Source organism: Gadus morhua, chromosome 11 (genome assembly GCF_902167405.1).
Source record: "Gadus morhua chromosome 11, gadMor3.0, whole genome shotgun sequence".
Taxonomy (NCBI): domain Eukaryota; kingdom Metazoa; phylum Chordata; class Actinopteri; order Gadiformes; family Gadidae; genus Gadus; species Gadus morhua.
The window spans coordinates 4126386-4147434 of record NC_044058.1 but is presented as its reverse complement, the minus strand read 5'-3'; the positions used below and the strand labels follow the sequence as shown (position 1 = coordinate 4147434).

General features: G+C 47.1%; 3 protein-coding genes across 4 annotated transcripts in view; 1 reads left to right on the top strand and 2 right to left on the bottom strand.

Moving 5' to 3' along the window:
* Nucleotides 1-3259: 3259 nt before the first annotated feature.
* si:dkey-92i15.4 (pro-interleukin-16) lies at nucleotides 3260-8159 on the bottom strand. The gene is made up of 8 exons (XM_030370339.1): nucleotides 7887-8159; nucleotides 6912-7205; nucleotides 6000-6211; nucleotides 5489-5681; nucleotides 4883-4981; nucleotides 4517-4766; nucleotides 4256-4372; nucleotides 3260-3718 (listed from the first exon to the last, which is right to left on the bottom strand). The coding sequence occupies exons 1-8, from the start codon at nucleotides 8157-8159 to the stop codon at nucleotides 3555-3557; spliced, it is 1602 nt and encodes a 533-aa protein (XP_030226199.1). The 3' UTR covers nucleotides 3260-3554.
* Nucleotides 8160-14227: 6068 nt separating this feature from the next.
* On the top strand, nucleotides 14228-17207 carry ltap1 (lipid transport auxiliary protein 1). Of its 2 annotated transcripts, XM_030369666.1 has the most exons (7): nucleotides 14228-14474; nucleotides 14968-15069; nucleotides 15216-15324; nucleotides 15457-15510; nucleotides 15625-15791; nucleotides 15912-15970; nucleotides 16080-17207. In XM_030369666.1, exons 1-7 carry the CDS (start codon nucleotides 14412-14414, stop codon nucleotides 16297-16299), a joined length of 774 nt encoding a protein of 257 aa, XP_030225526.1. In that variant the 5' UTR covers nucleotides 14228-14411; the 3' UTR covers nucleotides 16300-17207. The 2 variants fall into 2 exon arrangements, with proteins under 2 accessions (XP_030225526.1, XP_030225525.1); XM_030369665.1 differs by having other exon boundaries at nucleotides 15457-15791.
* Nucleotides 17208-17377: 170 nt separating this feature from the next.
* tuft1a (tuftelin 1a) overlaps nucleotides 17378-21049 on the bottom strand; it is a 13721-nt gene continuing 10049 nt past the window's right edge. The window contains exons 7-12 of the mRNA XM_030369663.1: nucleotides 20508-20615; nucleotides 19944-20158; nucleotides 19430-19535; nucleotides 19243-19326; nucleotides 18761-18855; nucleotides 17378-18582 (exon numbers count right to left, since the gene is read on the bottom strand). Of these exons, the coding sequence (XP_030225523.1) occupies nucleotides 18510-18582; nucleotides 18761-18855; nucleotides 19243-19326; nucleotides 19430-19535; nucleotides 19944-20158; nucleotides 20508-20615 (681 nt within the window). The 3' untranslated portion in view covers nucleotides 17378-18509. The remainder of the gene's footprint in view (nucleotides 18583-18760; nucleotides 18856-19242; nucleotides 19327-19429; nucleotides 19536-19943; nucleotides 20159-20507; nucleotides 20616-21049) is intronic.

Here is a 21049-nt window from a genome sequence, read left to right as displayed (position 1 = left end):
GGGCCAGACTAAGAATGGTTCAAAAAACTCCAATGAAGAACGAAAAAAGAGGAGATGTGACCCGGCCCGGAGGAAGCCCGGGGCCCCCGTCTGGAGCCAGGCCCAGACGGAGGGCTCGATGGCGAGCGCCTGGTGGCCGGGTTTGCCACGGAGCCCGGTCGGGCACAGCCCGAACAAACTACGTGGCACCCCCCCTCTCTTCATCCCATGGGCCCACCACCTGTGGGAAGACCCGTTGGGGTCGGGTGCGCAGCCACATGGGTGGCAGCGAAGGTCAGGGGTCTCGACGGACCAGACCCGGGCGGCAGAAGCTGGCTCTGGGGACGTGGAACGTCACCTCGCTGTGGGGAAAGGAACCGGAGCTTGTGAGGGAGGTGGAGCGCTATCAGTTAGATCTGGTGGGGCTTACCTCCACGCACAGTCTCAGCTCTGGTACCGTACTCCTGGATAAGGGTTGGACTCTATTCTTCTCCGGAGTTGCCGAGGGCGTGAGGCGCCGGGCGGGTGTGGGGATACTCATAAATCCCCGGCTGAGCGCCGCGGTGTTGGAGTTTACCCCGGTAGACGAGAGGGTCGCCTCCCTGCGCCTAAGGGTTGTAGGGGGGAAAACTCTGACTGTTGTTTGTGCATATGCACCAAACAGCAGCTCAGAGTACTCGGCCTTCTTGGAGACCCTGAATGGAGTCCTGTATGGGGCTCCAGTAGGGGACTCCGTAGTTCTGCTGGGAGACTTCAACGCCCACGTGGGTAACGATGGAGACACCTGGAGAGGCGTGGTGGGGAGGAACGGCCTCCCTGATCTAAACCCGAGCGGTCGTTTGTTATTGGACTTTTGTGCTAGTCATGGATTATCCATAACAAACACCATGTTCGAACATAAGGGTGCTCATAAGTGTACCTGGTACCAGAGTACCCTAGGCCGAAGATCGATGATCGATTTCGTGATCGTGTCATCTGATCTGAGGCCGCATGTTTTGGACACTCGGGTAAAGAGAGGGGCGGAACTGTCAACCGACCACCATCTGGTTGTGAGTTGGATCAGGGAATGGGGGAAATTTCCGGATAGACCTGGTAAGCCCAAACGAGTAGTGCGGGTGAACTGGGAACGTCTGGAGGAGGCCCCCGTCCTAGGTATCTTCAACTCACACCTCCGGCGGAGCTTTTCTGGCATTCCTGTGGAGGTTGGGGGCATTGAGCCGGAGTGGGCGGTGTTCAAAGCCTCCATTGCTGAAGCTGCGGTGGCTAGCTGTGGCCTCAGGGTCTTAGGCTCCTCAAGGGGCGGTAACCCTCGGACACCGTGGTGGACACCGGTGGTCAGGGAAGCCGTCCGACTGAAGAAGGAGGCCTTCCGGGATATGATATCCTGGAGGACTCCTGACTCGGTTGCAGGGTACCGACAGGCTCGAAGGGCTGCAGCGGCTGCCGTGTCGGAGGCTAAGCAGCGGGTGTGGGAGAAGTTCGGAGAGGCCATGGAGAAGGACTTTCGGTCGGCACCAAAGTGTTTCTGGAAGACTATCCGGCACCTCAGGAGGGGGAAACGGGGAACCATCCAAGCTGTGTACAGTAAGGATGGGACTCTGTTGACCTCAACTGAGGAGGTCGTCGGACGTTGGAAGGAACACTTTGAGGAACTCCTGAATCCGAATAACACGCCCTCTATGTTGGAGGCAGAGCTCGAGGTTGATGGTGTTTCGTCGTCAATTTCCCTGGTGGAGGTCACTGAGGTAGTCAAACATCTCCGCAGTGGCAAAGCCCCAGGGATTGATGAGATCCAGCCAGAAATGCTAAAGGCTCTGGGTGTTGAGGGGCTGTCATGGTTGACACGCCTATTCAACATTGCGTGGGAGTCGGGTACAGTGCCAAAGGAGTGGCAAACCGGGGTGGTGGTTCCCCTGTTCAAAAAGGGGGACCAGAGAGTGTGTGCCAATTACCGGGGTATCACACTTCTCAGCCTCCCTGGTAAAGTCTACTCCAAGGTGCTGGAAAGGAGGGTTCGGCCGATCGTCGAACCTCAGATTGAAGAGGAACAATGCGGTTTTCGCCCCGGACGTGGAACTACGGACCAGCTCTTCACTCTCGCAAGGATCCTGGAGGGGGCCTGGGAGTATGCCCATCCGGTCTACATGTGTTTTGTGGATCTGGAGAAGGCGTATGACCGGGTCCCCCGGGAGAAACTGTGGGAGGTGCTGCGGGAGTATGGGGTAAGGGGGTCTATCCTCAGGGCCATCCAATCTTTGTACTCCCAAAGCGAGAGCTGTGTTCGTGTTCTCGGCAGCCAGTCAGTTTCGTTCTCAGTGGGTGCTGGTCTCCGCCAGGGCTGCGCCTTGTCACCAATCCTGTTTGTGATATACATGGACAGGATATCGAGGCGTAGTCGTGGTGGGGAGGGGTTGCAGTTCGGTGGTCTGAGGATCTCGTCACTGCTTTTTGCAGATGATGTGGTCCTCATTGGATCATCGGCCTGTGACCTTCAGCACTCACTGGATCGGCTGGCGGCCGAGTGTGAAGCGGCTGGGATGAGGATCAGCACCGCTAAATCTGAGGCCATGACTCTTAGCAGGAAACCGGTGGATTGCTTACTCCGGGTAGGAAATGAGTCCTTAGCCCAGGTGAAGGAGTTCAAGTACCTCGGGGTCTTGTTCGCGAGTGAGGGTACTATGGAGCGTGAGATTGGCCGGAGAATCGGAGCAGCGGGGGCGGTATTGCGTTCGCTTTACCGCACCGTTGTAACGAAAAGAGAGCTGAGCCGCAAGGCAAAGCTCTCGATCTACCGGTCGATCTTCGTTCCTATCCTCACCTATGGTCATGAGGGCTGGGTGATGACCGAAAGGACGAGATCGCGGGTACAAGCGGCCGAGATGAGTTTTCTCAGAAGGGTGGCTGGCGTCTCCCTTAGGGATAGGGTGAGAAGCTCAGCCATCCGTGAGGAACTCGGATTAGAGCCGCTGCTCCTTTACTTAGAAAGGAGTCAGCTGAGGTGGTTCGGGCATCTGGTAAGGATGCCCACTGGGCGCCTTCCTTGGGAGGTGTTTCAGGCACGTCCAGTGGGGAGGAGACCTCGGGGAAGACCCAGGACTAGGTGGAGAGATTATATCTCAACACTGGCCTGGGAACGCCTCGGGATCCCCCCGTCAGAGCTGGTCAATGTGGCCCGGGAAAGGGAAGTCTGGGGCCCCTTGCTTGAGCTGCTCCCCCCGCGACCCGACCCCGGATAAGCGGATGACGATGAGGATGAGGATGAGGATGAGGATAAGTGCACACAATAGTTTTAAACATATTTTGTCTTCTATTCACAATATATTACATCCTTTGTAACAGTGATCCATAGTCTAAGAGGCTTTTCTTCAGTGCTTTGTTGTTGACAATATGCCTTCCTTCATCGTCCCTTCTGCTTCTCCTTCACTCCTGTCTTAATTCCTTCTAAAATAGTGTGGCTGGTAGGAGGACCAAGCCTACTTGTTATTGGTGACAGTCTTTAAGGCACATGGTCTTGCATCGCTGCCCGGAAAGTAAGCAAAAGTGAAGATGCCGTGATACCCAGGATACATCCTCCTTTATGTATGCAATGTCGTTAAAGGACGGCGCAGTATAACATCCACAGGGCCAGGGGGCAGGTTCTTGATGAAGGTCCAGACCTCTAGGCGTCTCATTCCTGTGGTGTCCACACCATTAATCTCCACCACCTCGTCCCCAGGAAGCACCTGACTAGCTGGACCCCCTTAAAACACAAAGGGAGAAGGTCAAAATCAATCCTTGGTACCAAGACAAAGGGAAAGTTAGTTAAGGGATGGCCATTTTTCCCTCATATACTTGATTACAAAATACAAGATTAAATCTAGTGCACATTTAGAAATCAAATAAAGAAATTAATAAAAAATCGATCTGGAAGATATTGGTGTTAAACTATGGCCTTAAACTCTTTGACATCATCAAGGATTGTCTATTGTTAAAGTACAATGCACCCCAGGTCATATTTGACCAATTAGTGCAGCATATACTTTTTAGTATTCTGCATCTAGAGAGCTCAATTTCTTATTAAATTAAATGATGAACATGAAAGTTTCAGGAATTGTTTCATTGAGTGGCATTTACTTGAACTTAAATATATCGTGGACTGTAATGAGACATTACACAGTTAATAATGTGTGCGCTTCTCCTTTCCGCCAACAAACAAACAACCGATGGCCGCATGGTGTCTCTGTGAGAGATTCTAAGGGGATAGTACGAGGGAATATGGAGACTGATGACGACTCACCCTGAAAGACCTTCTGTATGCTGAGCGGCTTGTCCCCAAGGCTGGAGCCCACTCCGCCCTCCAGGCTGAACCCCAGGTCCCTGCTCTGCTTTTCCAACTGAACACACACACGCTGACCTGGTAGAAAATCAGACACACACACAGCCAAGTTAAAAACAGCCAAGTAGACCTATCACACATTAGGTCTTCAGAGCAAGAGTTATCATTATCCCTTGTGAAGTGATGTAAAGGCATAAATGATGCAGGATGCACCCTTCTTACCTGGGTCTCTGGATTGAACCAGAGCACTGTCTAGCTCATCCACCCCCTCTCTTCCTGCAGAGGGAGCGAGGCCCTTTCTTCTCTTCAGGACCACCACCCCCATCCCCCGGCTCTTGGCCTTCCTCAGGGTCCGGGTGGCCTCCCAGTGTCCCGAGCCACAGAGGGTTGTGCCGTTGATGGACAGGACCTGGTAACCAGCCCGCATGGAGCCCTCCTGGGCTGCAGCCCCAAGGGGGAATACTTTGTGCACCTGGAGAAAAGATGGGACCCAACAGAAGAGATTAGGACACAGGTGGCACACACACAAACCTCAATACCCACAACTACACAACCCAAGTAATAAGTTTTTTTTTTTGTATTCCTTACCGTGATTGGCTTGTTCTGGTCTGCTCCTCCTGCCATGCTGAAACCCAGCCCTACTCCGATGTCCTTATGGAGGACCACCACCACTACGTCGTTGTAGTTCTACACAGGTAGAGAGGTAGACAGGCAGGTTGACATAAAACCCTCAACGTATCCTTTTGTGCATCCAATGGACATGATGAAGGAAAACAGAATGGTGTTGAAATTATCTAAAGAGGGAGAATCTCCCTAACGGTCATATGCTTAAAACATCTGTGACCAATATCATTTGCCGAAAAGACATAGTATTAGCGATCCTGCTTAAGTCCTTCGGATGAGGGATTGAACCCTTGTCATGAAAGTAAAAAATAAGCAGTAGCACTTTAGTAGCAGTCGAACTTTAGCAGCAGCATCACAAACCGCTAGCAGCATTTACATTCGTGGCGAGGGGTTGACCAATGCACACACACTCTTCAGCAGAATCAGCTACAAAGTAATTTCTACAAATTATATTTGTAATGTTGTAATGAAGCCAGGAGAGGCGGCTATGTGGATTGCATCATCCGTAATGTCCCTTAACATCTCTGAGGCCTCGGACCCGGCCCCTCCTTCCCAACCCTGTGCTGCTACCTGCAGAGAGTCCTCGTCCAGGCTCCTGACGTCAGCCAGGAGGCGGTCCAGCTCCTCGGTGGGCATCACTGACACGCAGGAGAATGCCGAGGTGTCGGAACTCAGGGAGGCCGAGCGACGCCCGGGGAGACACCCCTCACTCTCACTCCCGGACTCGTAGTCCACTCCACCGAAGTTACACAGGTCTGCAAGGCTGTGGCAGGGGAAGGGGGTGAGTTGGATGCAGAGCACACTGAATATGCCCTTTGGTAGACACTTGAGTCCACAATTCTGTGCACATAGTAAACAGTGTTAATGCCATGCTCTACCTGTTGAAGACAAATACAACTACAAAGAAAATAAAAGAAGCGTGCATGCATTGCTTTTTTCTCTTTTCTTTCCTTAAATCAGGCCTCGGCCAAATTCGTGCCTTTTGCTTTATGCAGATTTTTTTATTTAGTTTGTTATTGAGTCTAAGTAATGGTCAATGAGGAGTCATGCTCGGATATCCTCGAGCCTCCTTCCGCCAAACCTCTGGGCCGAGGTGTTGGAACTCAGGGAGGCCGAGCGACGCCCGGGGAGACACCCCTCACTCTCACTCCCGGACTCGTAGTCCACTCCGCCGAAGTTACACAGGTCTGCAAGGCTGCGGCAGGGGAAGGGGGTGAGTTGGATGCAGAGCACACTGAATATGCCCTTTGGTAGACACTTGAGTCCACAATTCTGTGCACATAGTAAACAGTGTTAATGCCATGCTCTACCTGTTGAAGATAAATACAACTACAAAGAAAATAAAAGAAGCGTGCATGCATTGCTTTTTTCTCTTTTCCTAACGGTCAATGAGGAGTCATGCTCGGATATCCTCGAGCCTCCTTCCGCCAAACCTCTGGGTGAATACGCCACTAAGCCATGCTTGCTGTTGTCCTACACAAAACATTCCGGCCAACACTCCTCTCTCCAATACTCGTTTCCACAGTTCTTTACTAGTTCTTTACAACTCTTTACTCTATAGTAGTAGTGAGACTTCTACTTGAGCAAAACTTGGTTGAGCATGATAATAAAATGTTAAAAAAATACAATGACAAAAGTTTTTCTCTGTAGGGGTCCTTTCCATAATGTTGTCAGACACTTATATCATAATAATGTGACCCTGTCAGTTGCAAACACACGATTCCTCAAGGCGGGGGATATTGCCCCTAAGAGTTATCTTGCAGCACATTTTGTGGCAGGTGGGTGAAGCGTTCTCGAACAATATGGACCAACGTCAACAATTGTTGATTAGTCACCTATTATGATTATTAGGAAAATAAGGTGCAGGTCTTATGATCCACAAATTATCCTTAAAGGCCAGCCCTAGCATATGAATCCTAAAAGCATGCGAAAGCAAAAAAGCTAGGCAAGTTAGGTTGGTCGGTAATAATAATGCTTTGTCAACCAACCTCACAGAGAAGCTCCTGCGATCCGATTGGCTCATGTTACTGGTTATAGTCAATGAGGAGTCTGCCGAGTCTGAATCATAGTTGGAATCATCATCTTTCTCTGTGCCTTCGTCATCATCATCATCATCATCATCATTATCATCATCGTCGCTCAAGCCCTCAATCTTCTGGTTCACGCTGGCCACCCAGGCTTTCAGGTCCTCGTTCCGTTTCGTCCCCTTACGATGGAGATCCGTGGCGACAGGAGGGGCCAGGTCCACGAGGCTCCTGTATGGACTTGGCTCTGGTGTTGAATGTGTCTGCTCATAGATTTCAGAGGCAATGTGACCTCTCTCATCTTGTCCATCAATGGTGGTGGTGCTAGTGGGAGTGGAATGTCCTGGCAGTGGGTGGTGTGAGAGGAAAGGCCAGTCCAGGGGAATGTTGGTCGGAGTATTGTCCCCGTCGCCGACATCGGAAGACATGCCTAAGATAGATTGGTTCTGATCCCCCATTAGCTCTGGACTGCTGAGGGAGGGGTCAAGGTGATGAAGAAGGTTTAATGTAAGAGTGGAGGTAGCATCTCCGGTACTTGGCCTGGCTTTGCAGACATCTGTCTCATCTATGTATAATTTGCTTCTGGCTTGTCTGTTCAAAGGGATCTCCATTTCATTCTTTGGCATTGAATATTTACCAAAAACCTCCACGTCTCTGCTTTCAACGACGTCAACATCTCTGCTGTTTATTCCTTTTCCTACCTCCTCCATAAATTCAAACCTCTGGTTCAAGCTTCTCTGTGCAACTTGAGACTTCTCTTGATTCTCACTTTGAATCCTGTCCAGACTCCCTTGTCTGCGTCTCCCTGAGCTGCCCTCTGATATGTTTTCTTCCTCCTCTCTCCTTTTATCCTCATACCTTGTCCCCTCTCCAACCTCCTCCCTCTTTCCCTTGAGCCTGCTCAACGCTTTTTCTGATGCACTCCTTCTCACCCCCTCACTGACCCAACTGGGCTGGACTGGAACGGAGAAGGTCCTGGTGGGCTTGGGGAACTGGCCGGCGGCGGAGCCCACAGCTCTCTGACTCAGACTCTCAAACTGGTGGATCTTATTCCTCACGCTGGCCGCCGAGGGAATGATCAGCTTCTGAGGCGCTGCCTTCTTCACCGTGGGTCCGAGGGCGATGTGTGGAGCGCCTGAGTCAAACACGTCCTCGGCCACGCTGCTACTTTCCACTGCTCCATTTCCTTCCCTGTCTGTCATTTTCTCTCCAAGCATTCTGGCATCACTCTGCATCTCTTTTCTTTTCTTTTCTTTTTCTGGTTCCGTTGACCTCATTCTCAGCTCAGCGCTGCTCACTCTGTGGCTTGTCCCGCCTGCTGTTTCCGCACCACCTCCGCCTTCAACGGCGTCTGCTGTCCCATTCTCCTCCTCACTTCTCCCTGCCCTCCCATCCGTATGTCCGGGCTCGTTCGGGGAGGGAACTGAAGACTCCTCCTCTAGGGGAGGTTGTGGTTGTCTGATGGCACAGGGCACAAGTCCCGCTTCTTGCACAGCCCACGTCTTAGTGAAATTGGCTGTGCGTCTGTCCAGAGACCTGGTGCCTAACTGTTTTGTGCCTCTGTCCCACTGAACGCTACGTCCCTCTAGGAGCATACTCTGCCACTGCCTCCCTGAGGTTCTCCTCCAAATATAATCTGGCACTGGAGACACTGAAGGTATCGACTCTTCTGAATTGAAGCTTGAGCTTTTACTATCAGGTGATGATGAAGAGGATTTACCGTTTTGCTGTAACTCAAGGCTGCTTGTTGCTCCCCTTGAGAAACATCTAGGGAACGTCCCCCCTGATCCCCCCTCATAGCACAGTCGACTTTGATAGGTAGTAGGGTTATCCATGGAGGAAGAGGAATTAGGGCTCAATGCCTCGCCTCTAGCTGTAGTGGCACGTCCTTCTCCACCATACAGTGGCCAGTCTCCAATAGGGATTGATAGGCACTTCGTACGAACAAACCCCTTAGTTTTACTGGGCTCCTGGGAGGGGTAGAGCTTCTCAATTCTCTCCCAGATACTCTGGCCTCCTCCTATCCTGACGGGGAGAGATTGGCCCCATTCACATTTCTCCATAGCATAGCCCGAAAGTCCCCTTCTTGGTTCTAGATTTCTTCCCACTGAGATTCTCTCTCCATGGCCATTGGCCAAACCGCCAGAGTTAAGAGAATTGGCTCTTGCCATGACACGGCCCTCAGTGACCATGGCTCTGGCTCTTTCTCTGGGGCCTCCTCTCTCCAAACTCCCGGACCTGTTGCTAACCAGGCCTGCTTGGTAACCTGAAGTAAGTGTCAGAGGTCCGGTCCTCGAGGCCTGGGCCGGGCAGGGGACTGCTTCCCTCCAGTCCAAGCTTCTGCTCCTGCTTGGTAGGAAATCCCTCCTCCACTCAGTCCTTCCCCGTACGCAAGGTGCCTGGCTTTCAGAGTAATTCTGGCTTATCAAGTCAGACGACAATGTTTGCCTGTCCGCGCTTACAGTAACGATACCAGATCGATTGGCAGGCCAGGCTGGATTTCTACAAAGGATGTGATCTTGCCTGTTCATGCCAGGGATCGGGTCGTCCCTCTCAGAAAAATACTTATTGTGGCTCCGGTACTTGTCTGCTGGCATGACTCTCCTGTTGCCTGCACTGCGCGTGAGTCTGTAGAAGAGAGCACTTTCAGAGTCAACTATGACATGGGCTCCAGTCTCCCTCTTGTTGTACTCACTCACAGGATTGGAGAGCAGAGGCATGTCCATGTCCGGAAGCATAAAGAAAAAATTGTTATTACTCCCTGTGGGGTAATAACAAATAACACTGGGAAGGAGTGAATGCTGCTCCTCAGGGTTGGGCTGTATGTGAGCCTGCGTCTGCTCTCCACTCAGTTTGTGTTGTCATGAGCCAATATTCCAAGGGCATAGACAGTTGACAGAGTGCCAGGGCAGCAGCACTCTTATAATTGTCTTTCAAAAGTTACCAAAAGTAGCTGCACACTTGGGCATGTATGATTTCAACCACCATGGAATTCCAGTGACACTGTGGATGCTCTTTCCCCTTCTGCGGTAAAACAACAAAAAGGGCTTCTCTGGTATCCTCTTCTGAAGAGTTCAGTGTTTTGTCTTTCCAGGTTTAAGATACTGATCTGTTGAATCCTCATTGGCATAGATGACTTCGGACAACAGCCTTCAATGCCTGCACAATCACAAGAAACACACAAATATAAAGTTTGTTACTGGGATTGGGCTGGAATGTTGTGCTTGGTGGATTGTGGTTATGCAGCCAAACAGTACTGTGGATTGGTTTAAAAGTGGCAGTTGAAGCAAAAACAAATGTGTGATGACAGAAACTAAAGAAAATAGAAAGGAGAATAATATTAAACAATATCTGCAACGCGAAGAAATGAATTAAGATTTAGGAAATTATGGCTTGTAAAGACGAAATCGGAATGAAGAAGTGGAAAAATAGGATAAAGAGAGGAAAAAGAGGATTGGTGGCGAAAACTAAACCAACCTCCCTCAGGTATCTCATCATGTGTAATAGGTTCTCAATAGACTCAATGACTGTCTTCAGTCCAGAGCAACAATGCTCTTACTCATACACATAGGTCACAAACGGTTGTTTACACAAGTGACATACTCTCTGCTACATGTCACACTCTTCTGATTGAAAAACTGGAAGAACTTACTCTGCAGCAATCCACGAGGCAGAAACTATGTGTATCAGCATATGTTATTTTCCTCTCATTAACAAATATGAACGACTGAAAATGCCTAGAAACAAAGGATCTCTGTTCTTCCCCCCAGAATATAAAGTTATAGCTCGGAAGTGGAATGGATTTGCATTCCAATGGATAGCCACTCAAAGCGAGATATTACTGATGATTAATGAGCCATTATGCAAAACCCACATATGCACATTCAAACAATTACATATTAAACAGTAATACCTGTCAGGGGAAGAAGCAACAAAGTTATATTGATAGATCCTCCAGATCACTTAATAAATATAACCCTAGTTATCCCAGCAATCGATTACAACATTCATCTGAAGGAGCAAAAACAAAATACTGCCATCTACACAGGAGAGAGAAGCAGAGGTAAGAGAAGAGTAACCAACCGTCATCTACAGGGGGCCATATGATGTCCTCTCTCGGCCTACCTGACAGTGTTTCTGAGCTGGGAGCTGCTTGCACTCACTGTCGCATGCGAGTGTCAACTTACAGACACACCTGCCTGGCTAAGGCACAAAGCCTCCCATCTGGGTTACCAGGGCAACACCGTCACATTTCCTTTGGCCTTAGTATGAACAGATGTACAGAGAGAGAAATAACACACACACACACACACACACACACACACACACACACACACACACACACACACACACACACACACACACACACACACACACACACACACACACACACACATAGGCTTAAGTGTATACATATTTAAACACACACATGAATAAGCACATGCACACAGAAACAAACAAACATACATACACACACACACGCACGCACGCACACACACACACGTCTCTCCTTTAGCTAACACACACATACACATACACCCACACACACGCTTAAACTTAAACACACCAAAGAATATGCACGGACAAATAAAACACACACACACATACACACACTCACAGACACAGACATGCACACACACTGACATACAGACAACACACTTAAAAGCAAACACAAACACAAACACACGGTATATGCAAACCGGCTGATTTCGACAGGTACTATGCAGAAGCTCTATGGGGGGGGGTTCTACCTCTTGTGGCGCACCGTAGCGCTGGGCTCACGCAGAACACAACATGAGGAACGTCGGGCCCCCTGTCCGTGCCGCGCCTTTTCCGTCCATCAGGCCTGCGTGATGAATGCTGTACAGTGACGTAAACCTGCCACACTGGTTTTTCCTCTCCTCCACTGTGTCTCGCCCTCTCTTGCCTTCTCTCTCTCTTCTGTTCCTTCTGTTCCTCTCTCCACCTCTTCCATTGTTTATGTCTTCTTCTCATAGGGTTGCATTCCACACTATCGATGTGTCATGTGTCACTCTCAGTCAACATAAAAGCATGCATGTACACACACACACACACACACACACACACACACACACACACACACACACACACACACACACACACACACACACACACACACACACACACACACACACACACACACATTTATGAAGACAATAACACAAAAGCCAGGCACATATATGCCCAGCTAATGCGTGAAAAGTGTTCATGGCCAAGCTAGGGTTAGAGCTAATTTAAACACTAGGAGCAAATCTGTAAGCCAGCCAGTAGACGAGAAAGACTAGAGTCCGGTTACCTGCCTTCTATGTAGAAATCCAAAGGGCTGAAGGGATACCACATATAGGGGTAATAACAAGCACTGTCATACAATAGTTTTTGCCAACCCACCAGAATCATGACGCCAACCTCTTGTCAAAATGAAACTGCCTAAGGACATATATTACATTGTTTATCTATTAGTCATGCATACTCTCTACTAAACTTGCAGAACAGGTACACTATTAAAGGGACACTGTGTAATATTTTAAGTCATTTATTACCTCAAATCAACGTATTCATTCATAAGTAAGTCCTCTTTGGTGTAAAATTATCTCTGCCAAAAATCTCACTTATCCTCCTGAGCGAAGAATAATTAATATGTAGTTACATAGGACGGGTAAGCTTCATGGAGGCTTCCATGTTCTTCCGGTCTATGAACTGCCGAGAGGGACAAAAAGCACTACGTGGTACAGGGTCAGGGTTTGCACTCTGAGCCAGCGTGAATGATGACTGAAATAATACACTATCTTGCTCGAGGAATAATTACTCATACATCATTAGCTTACACTAATGAATCAATGCAGTTTGAAATTTGATTGAAATAACGAACCTCATCATCACTTGAATGACTCGATGAGGTAGTATTGGATGTCATGACACAGCTTCTTGGCACATACTGCCCACCGTAGTTTTTGAACAAGCGAGCACTATTAGTTTGAATGCAATATACAATTGTACCACTAGATGGGAGTAATTTTTACACAGTGTCCCTTTAAGTATTCCCTTTTGACCTATAGTAGAGTTTATGTTTATGTTTATGCAACTAGTGTTGGTTATACATGTTGGGCAACATCAAAAGAAAGCTGTGGCCCAATACGCTACCACACACCACATTGACATGCAACATGTTTCACGAGATTAAAAAAACAAACATTTTATGGATAAAGAAGATTTACATGCAGCCATAAAAAAAATAGAAAAGCCAATCTCATAGAGAGAGTGACAAAAAATTGAAACATTAAAATAACAGTCACAAAAACAGCAGGATTCAAACTGAGATGTGAGACCAGATAAAGTGTATTAATACTCACACTAGTTGGTCTTCTCTTCTGGTTTTGCCTCACTCAGCAGTGCGTCTGCGCCTTCTGTTGACACACAGGAAGTTCTGCTGGGGATACAGATGTTGAGTTGCTGTTACGTGGCGTTATCAGCCCAACCCAACCTCAACATCCATCATTGACCTTTAACAGCCTCAACCAGGCCCGCACCAGCTTCCTTGCCTCCATGCATGTGGAAACCTCCTCTTTCAAAGCGACCAACCATATCCACCTCCTCACGTCGTGGGCCAGCTCAGATCCATAAGTAGAGTCCATGTTGTCAATCCATCGGTCCAATGATCCAAACCAATCAAACAAGCAGACAATGGTTGTGTGGTGTCTTCTCAGGACAGAGATAAGTATTGGAAGCAGATCAAAGTGTTCCTGGAGCAGCCCATTCAAACACCCACCCGCATTTCAGACATAAGAATGCTGCACTCTGTTTCAGCTGCAGATGCAAATTAGCCTTGTTCACACAGAACTATGACGTCTTTGAAGTCCAAGGGTGGAGGCCCCATGCTCCAGCCATCATCATGTGATTCAAGATAGTCTTATTGGTAGCCGGGGGTCACAGTGACGAAAAGTTTGTAGTCAATTATGATAATTATCCAGAAGGAATATGAGGAGCCTGGAGTACAATGGATTACATTTAATGTAAAGTGGGGGAAGTGGTGGTGAAATGTAAGCTATATTCATCTTCCCCATTAACCAATGCTGTCAGCAAACACATAATTCCCAGTTAGTGAATATGGGCCGAATTGAAAAGGTATCCTTCGTTATTTTCCTTTTCACAGCAGTGTTTCGGGGAGTAGGGTCGTATTCAGTCTCGCAAAGCCAGACCAAACTACAGCAAGTAGAATGAAAGTAAAAAGTAGAAAGTAGGTCGTATTTAATCAGCAGGTGGCAGCAGAGACGCGGAAGTGTAGGACATGTCACGTGATTACCCCGGATGTCAACAAAACTGTGGTTGAAGTTGTCTCTGGTTTTAGCGATGTTTTTTTATCATTTAGTAACATTTCATTGTTGAAAACGTGGTTGATATGAAAGTATAGCGGTTATTTAAGTTTGTAGATCTAAAGGAAGGATTTGAAAATGCGCCCTGACTCGCCTCTGTCCAGCGTCAACGTAGTGCTGGTGATGGCCTATGGAAGTCTGGTGAGTCTAAATAAGAACATGGAAAGAAACAATCCGTAAAATTGAGTTGAAGTCATGTTTTCAATCTCGAGTGCATACAAGCAGTTGTGTAATCCCTTGAATTTTATCTGTAATAGCACCGGCATGTGGCTCAGGAGGTATAACGGGTTGACTTTTAACCAGAAGGTTGCTAGTTAGTGTGTAGTTCGAGGGTCGAGGTGTCCCTGAGCAAGATACCTCATCCTAACTGCTCCCAACGACCTGGCTGTCGCCTTGCATGGTTGACTCCGCCGTCGGTGTGTGAATGTGTGCATGTAAGGCGCTTTGAGTGGCCACTTGTTAGAAAAGATCTGTATAAATGCAGTCCATTTACCATTCACCTCTCTAAAGGCTACACCTGTTCCACTCAGTATGCTTGGATGCCCTCGGCATCGTCACACGGATTTACACTCCATGGTTAATAAGTTAGTTACTTTATCATAAACTGGTACGCTATTTCTTGCTTTTCCTCAAGGTGTTTGTTCTGCTGTTTATCTTGGTGAAGAGGCAAGTCATGAGGTTTGCTATGAAGACTCGCAGAGGACCGCACGTACCTCTGGGTCATAACGCACCAAAGGTAACGCCAACCTCTATCATGTTTAACTCTATACAATTATATTTATAATCCCTTTAATGCATTGTATTATGTAGCCCTATGTGTAGTTAGTATGCCGGCTAAATGCTGGTTTGACAATGTGTGTATTGACAAGTGACACTTTACAGGACCTGAGGCAGGAAATAGACGCCAAACTAAATAAAGTACAGAAAATCCAGTTTGAACCTCGTCTGATTTCTCCTGACGATGAGAGACTAAAATACAGAGGACAAAATGGTGAGCTATCTCTCTCTCTCTCTGTGTGTCTGTGTCTGTGTCTGTGTGTCTGTGTGTGTAGTGACCAATAGTCTCTTTGTGTTCTAATTCCAGTGTATCCTATGTTACTAGAGCACTCTTTGTGTGTTGCAGGTTGCTATGATTACATCTACAGGATGAGGGCGCTGGATGCCATCAGAGACGCCGGTGAGGTGTTCTCTTTCATACTAGTATTGTTCCTTCCTGCTTCAGATGCACCAGTGTTTTGTGTTGGTGATGCATTGCTGTACCCTCACTTTGTCGCTTCTGATTGTTTGATAGATTTCCCCTTCCACGAACTGGGCGGTACGTCGACGGCTGTGACAGGGAAGCGCTTCAGGACCTGGCTGCTGGAGCTGCGCAACTCCCACTCCTTCTTCTGCAGCACCAACCGGCCGCTCATCGACAGGGTGCTGGAGGGGTACAACTGTGCACGCCACGGCCCGGAGGTTACCGCTCACTTTCTCCATACGAGACATTTTGGATTGCACGGATCGGATGTTTTGGGTGGGAACATCGTTCCATGTGCTCACTCTTTTCTGCTCCATGTCCATGGTTCTCATCCGTAGGAGTTTGGCCAGGCAGAGTATTTGAAATACCAGGAGGCTCTTACTGAACTGGCCTCTGTGTGAGTGGCCGCAGCAACTCTACACTAACTCCTTACTCCCTCATGGATCTTCAGTCGAGCCAAATAACCATTCATTATATTTTCCATGTCATTCTTGTCTCCATCTCAGTGTGAAGTCCTTTGCCAGCTGCAGCACTCTGAACCTGGATCACCAGTCTGCCGCAAGGGACTTAAGCTACAGCCCGGAGCCCGCGACCTCTGACCCTCCGACCCAGAGCAGCGCCCTCATGGCGCCGGGGACCCACCAGCAGCGGAGCAAGCTGCCAAAGCACTTCCTGGAGCTGAAGAGCTTCAAAGACAACTACAACGCGCTGGAAAGTGTGCCCTGAACGGAACTCTGTTTGAACCCTCCTGTGGCGGTCCCTGGGAGGTCAGAGTCAATGTTGTAGCGCGCTACCACTTAGATGAAAGTGCCTATTGGTCTGGAGATGGAGAACAGGATGCACACCTTTGGTGGAGAAGGTATTACTACTGCCTTAGTGAACTACTGTGGGGGGGTCACCCTTCATGGTGTTAATACAGCCTTATAGTATTAATACACCACTTTTGGTTTGAACTAAGCATTGCACTGCAGTTCACTGATAAGGTTCTGTTTACATTAACTTAACTTAGTATTATTGTTATGATATGTGAACCGAATAGATGGTGTGTATGTATGTATTTAGCCAAACAAAATATTATGCAATGCTATGAGACAATCAGTGTTAATTGCATTAAACAATCTTGCAGAAATGTTCTGTTGCAACGTCATGAAAGCCTGCTTGCTTTCCCTTAGCGTTAATCTTTCAAAAGCCATAACAAAGCCAATTATTCATTTAAGATAAAATGCTTCTCATTCTCTTCTCACAGCGTAATTGTTATGTTTATCAATGCATACTGCATTGTGAGAATGTGTCTGTGTCTGTGTGTCTATAGGATGTATACTACTTGAAGACCAACATGTCACACTGGTTTTCAGATATGGACTATGTCAACTGACTAATGGGTTTCTTTGGGAATCATGTCAAATAAGTGGTGTACAGGAATATATTATTTATGTTGTGATTATGTAAATCATGCTAAAGCTTATTTAATAAAGGTTTATAATTATACAAAAATATTCATGTACCATATGCAAAGGAACTGTGAAATGTTACATTGTGTTTCCAAATACTTGCGTTCACCTATGCTGAAGTTGCTGCTGGTGAATATTCCTAGACATTCTTTGCTAATTAAAACCACCTGTTTGTCAACTTTATATTCCAAGTCCCCTTCCTGAATTGTGTCTATAACTTGGGTCCCAAAATACCAATAATGACATTTCATTGTTGCACTAAACAGACCAGAATGAGTCCAACAGTCTCAGAATGCAAAGCATGGAGTGACCACGATGGAGGCATCTTTAAAGACTAAGTAAAGAAAGTAAAATGACCAAGGGGATTTTTTTTTAATTTTAATTTATCAAACAGATGACAAGTAAAAGAGAATGCACTCAAAATTTCCTATCACAAACTACAAAAGCTGTCTTTTCTATAAATATATTTATAAAGAGAAAATGCTCACGGTCACATTTGTTAGAAGTCTGAAGTGAAATCACATAAATAAAAACTAAATATATATACACAATACATCAGCTCAGATAGGAAACTTCAGGAATTTGATTGAAAATATGACTTTTGTAGGGGAAATGTTCTTGCTAAAAGTCAGATAATTAGCGCGTCAATGTCTTGATCTTTATTTCTGCTTACTACTAACCATACAATAAAGTGCCTTGCGTTGGGCTTCAAAAGGGTCTATCAAAATAATAAAATGGTGAGCCGGATCATTTAAGCCAGTCAGTATTGGAGACATTGGAGACAGGTCGAATGGTGAAATGGTTCATTCAGGCTAAAGACTAAGCTAAAGGTTAGTAAGCTTAACGCATAAGGACTTCATGGACGATCACGTCTTCCTCCTACGAGTGGTGCTAGTTCCTCACAATAGGAGTTGTCGTGTTGAGGATCTTGCATGTACACAAATATTGGCTTAAGTTATTGGTGTAAAAATACAATACAATATCTGCCTAGGCCCCATGTCCCCCGGTACCTAGCCTACATGTTAGTCTGCACTTCAATATGCTACAGTTAAATTGTTTAATGTAAGTACTTTTGTAGTGACACATCACGCCCCTTACTTAAACATATCCTTCATTCTTTGCGCACAAAAACAACAAAAATGTCTCAATCAAGAGAACACTGAAATAAACATATTCAGTCCAATGCAAGACCATTAATTCAGAACAGATATTTAACAGAAGACCACTGAACCAACATTATGCCTTTTTTGTACCTATTCCAATCAATCTCTCCTTGCGATGTATCCCAGAGAGCATGAGTGTGTGTGTTTGGTGGATGTACTGGTGTTGTAATATTACAGGCAGGAACCCACTAGTGTGAGCTGCGTTGAGGGTGTTATCGGTTGTTAGGCGTTTGTTAGCTGCTGGGAACCCATCGGTTCTCCTTCACTCAGTACCCTATGCATCCAGGCTCTGATCTTCATGTTTTTGATGAACTCTCCGCATTCAGGAATTGATCTCGATGATTTTCATGAATGGCAGTGGTTTGCTGGATGAAGTCGTTGGCTTTATGGGCTTGCTGTTTTGGGGGAAATATAATGTTTTTTAAGAATTGTAGAATAAATAATACAATTATAGAGTTATGTTTGCCAATGTCAGTGTGTGTGTGTGTGTGTGTGTGTGTGTGTGTGTGTGTGTGCGTGTGTGTGTTAGTGAATTAATTTCGGTAAAAAATGTGACTGTGAGCATGAGCTAACCTGTACACTATCCTGGGGTTGCGTTCTGTTGAGAGATATGCATTTGACCTTTGCTCTCCCAGGAAGTAATCCATCTGGTCATGCATCTCCCGGTTCTAGACCCAGCACAGGACCAAAGGTGGATTCACATTTCATAATCAGACACAACAGACTCCATTTCAAAAGTTAACAAGTCATATGTATTGTGTATACATTTATGTGTAAATATCAAAATGTGAATAAAACAACAGAAAATAATGTTTAATGTACACATGTCTGAACAAGGGAACAGAATAACAACAGGGGCGACTATTAATAATGGTATGGCAAAGGGTATCTAGACTAGAGGTCCTTTTACGCATCTCAGGAACTGTTTGCAATTCTTTAAAGAGCCATGGCGGGTAACAGCCATTGACCCGGGAGGAATACACCCCTACTCTTCACTCTGTGTAGATAGGATTTACTGTTTTTCTTAATCGCAATTATCAATGTCGGTATCTCACCTCTGCTTCCAGGAACGCCACCTTTTCCTCAAGCTGTTTGATGACGCGCTCTCGCTCCTGGATCAGCATGCGGGAGTTCTGGAGCTGTGGTCGCAAAAACACAAACACACACACACACAAGTTCAGTCCGTAATCCCTGAGCAAAAAAAGATAGAGGGTACGTAAACTTTACACACTGAAACCGTACCTGCTCAATCATGTGTCGCACTTTCCTCTGCTGGCACTTCAGCATGTCATCCAGATGGTGTATCTTCTCCTTCAGGGTGGCCACCTCTTTCTCTAACTGCTCAGCCCTACACAACACACACACACACACACACACACACACACACACACACACACACACACACACACACACACACACACACACACACACACACACACACGCACACACACACACACACACACACACAAACACACAAACATTTACACACGCACACACACACACACACACACGCACACACACACACACAAACACGCACACACACACACACAAACACACAAACACACAGACACACAAACACAAAAACACACACACACACACACACACACACAACGTGGTTACACTACCGCTCATTGATGTGATATTGATGCTCATTCCTTGATGTATTGATTGCATCGGATCTTGAGTAAGTTAAGTACAAACATGAGTAAATAAAAACAAATAGAACATGCTGATGATCCTCTGTGCTGCTCCTCACCTCCTCCCGTCTCTCTGGCCCTCCTCCCTCATGTGGCGCAGCTCCTCCTCGCGGCCGCGGATGGAGTCCCTCAGGGACGCGCTCTCCAGCTCCATGCCTCCAAGTAGCCTCTGCAGGTCTTCGATACGCATGTCCCTCCTCTCCCCGTCGTCCTCCGCCTCCTTCAGTCTGTCCGTCTGTTCGCCCAGTCGCTGCTGCAGCTCCCTGCCCTCCGCCTGCCAGAGAGAGAGTGTTAAATATAAACATATCTCTAAATGTCGTATTATTGTAAACCGTATCTGCTTTTGGTCATCCTGTTACTCTCTTTGTAATACTGTGTGTGTGTGTGTGTGTGTGTGTGTGTGTGTGTGTGTGTGTGTGTGTGTGTGTGTGTGTGTGTGTGTGTGTGTGTGTGTGTGTCTTTTTGTACATGTGATCGTTTGTGTTAGTTTGTGTATGTTTCTTTGAGTGTGTGTGTGTGTGTGTGTATGTGTGTGTGTGTGTGTGTGTGTGTGTGTGTGTGTGTGTGTGTGTGTGTGTGTGTGTGTGTGTGTGTGTGTGTGTGTGTGTGAGTGTGTGTGTTACCTGAAGCCTCTCTCTCTCCTCCTGGTGTTTCCTCTCAGCGTCCTGAAGCTGTGCGTACAGACGTCTGCTGACCTCCCTCATGTTGTCTCTTTCACCTTCATCCCCCTCCTGAGACACACACACACACACACACACACACACACACACACACACACACACACACACACACACACACACACACACACACACACACACACACACACACACATAGCAGGATGTTAATAAAGTGTTATCGAATCTAATCGTATCTCATGAGACCAGGGGACAGTGTGAGTCACATTGGTGAGGAGATCCCCAAACATGAAGTTTGGTCATAACGAAACTGAAGCTGAAGAGGGAAGAGGGGAACTGTTTGTTTGGAATCCGGCATGTTACCGAAAATAGAGAGGAACGAGGGGGAGTGAGAGAGAATGAGAGATAGAAAGAGAGGGCGAGAGAGAGGGAGAGGGGGAGAGAGAGAGAGAGTGAGAGAGAGAGAGAGAGAGAGAGAGAGAGAGAGAGAGAGAGAGAGAGAGAGAGAGAGAGAGAGAGAGAGAGAGAGA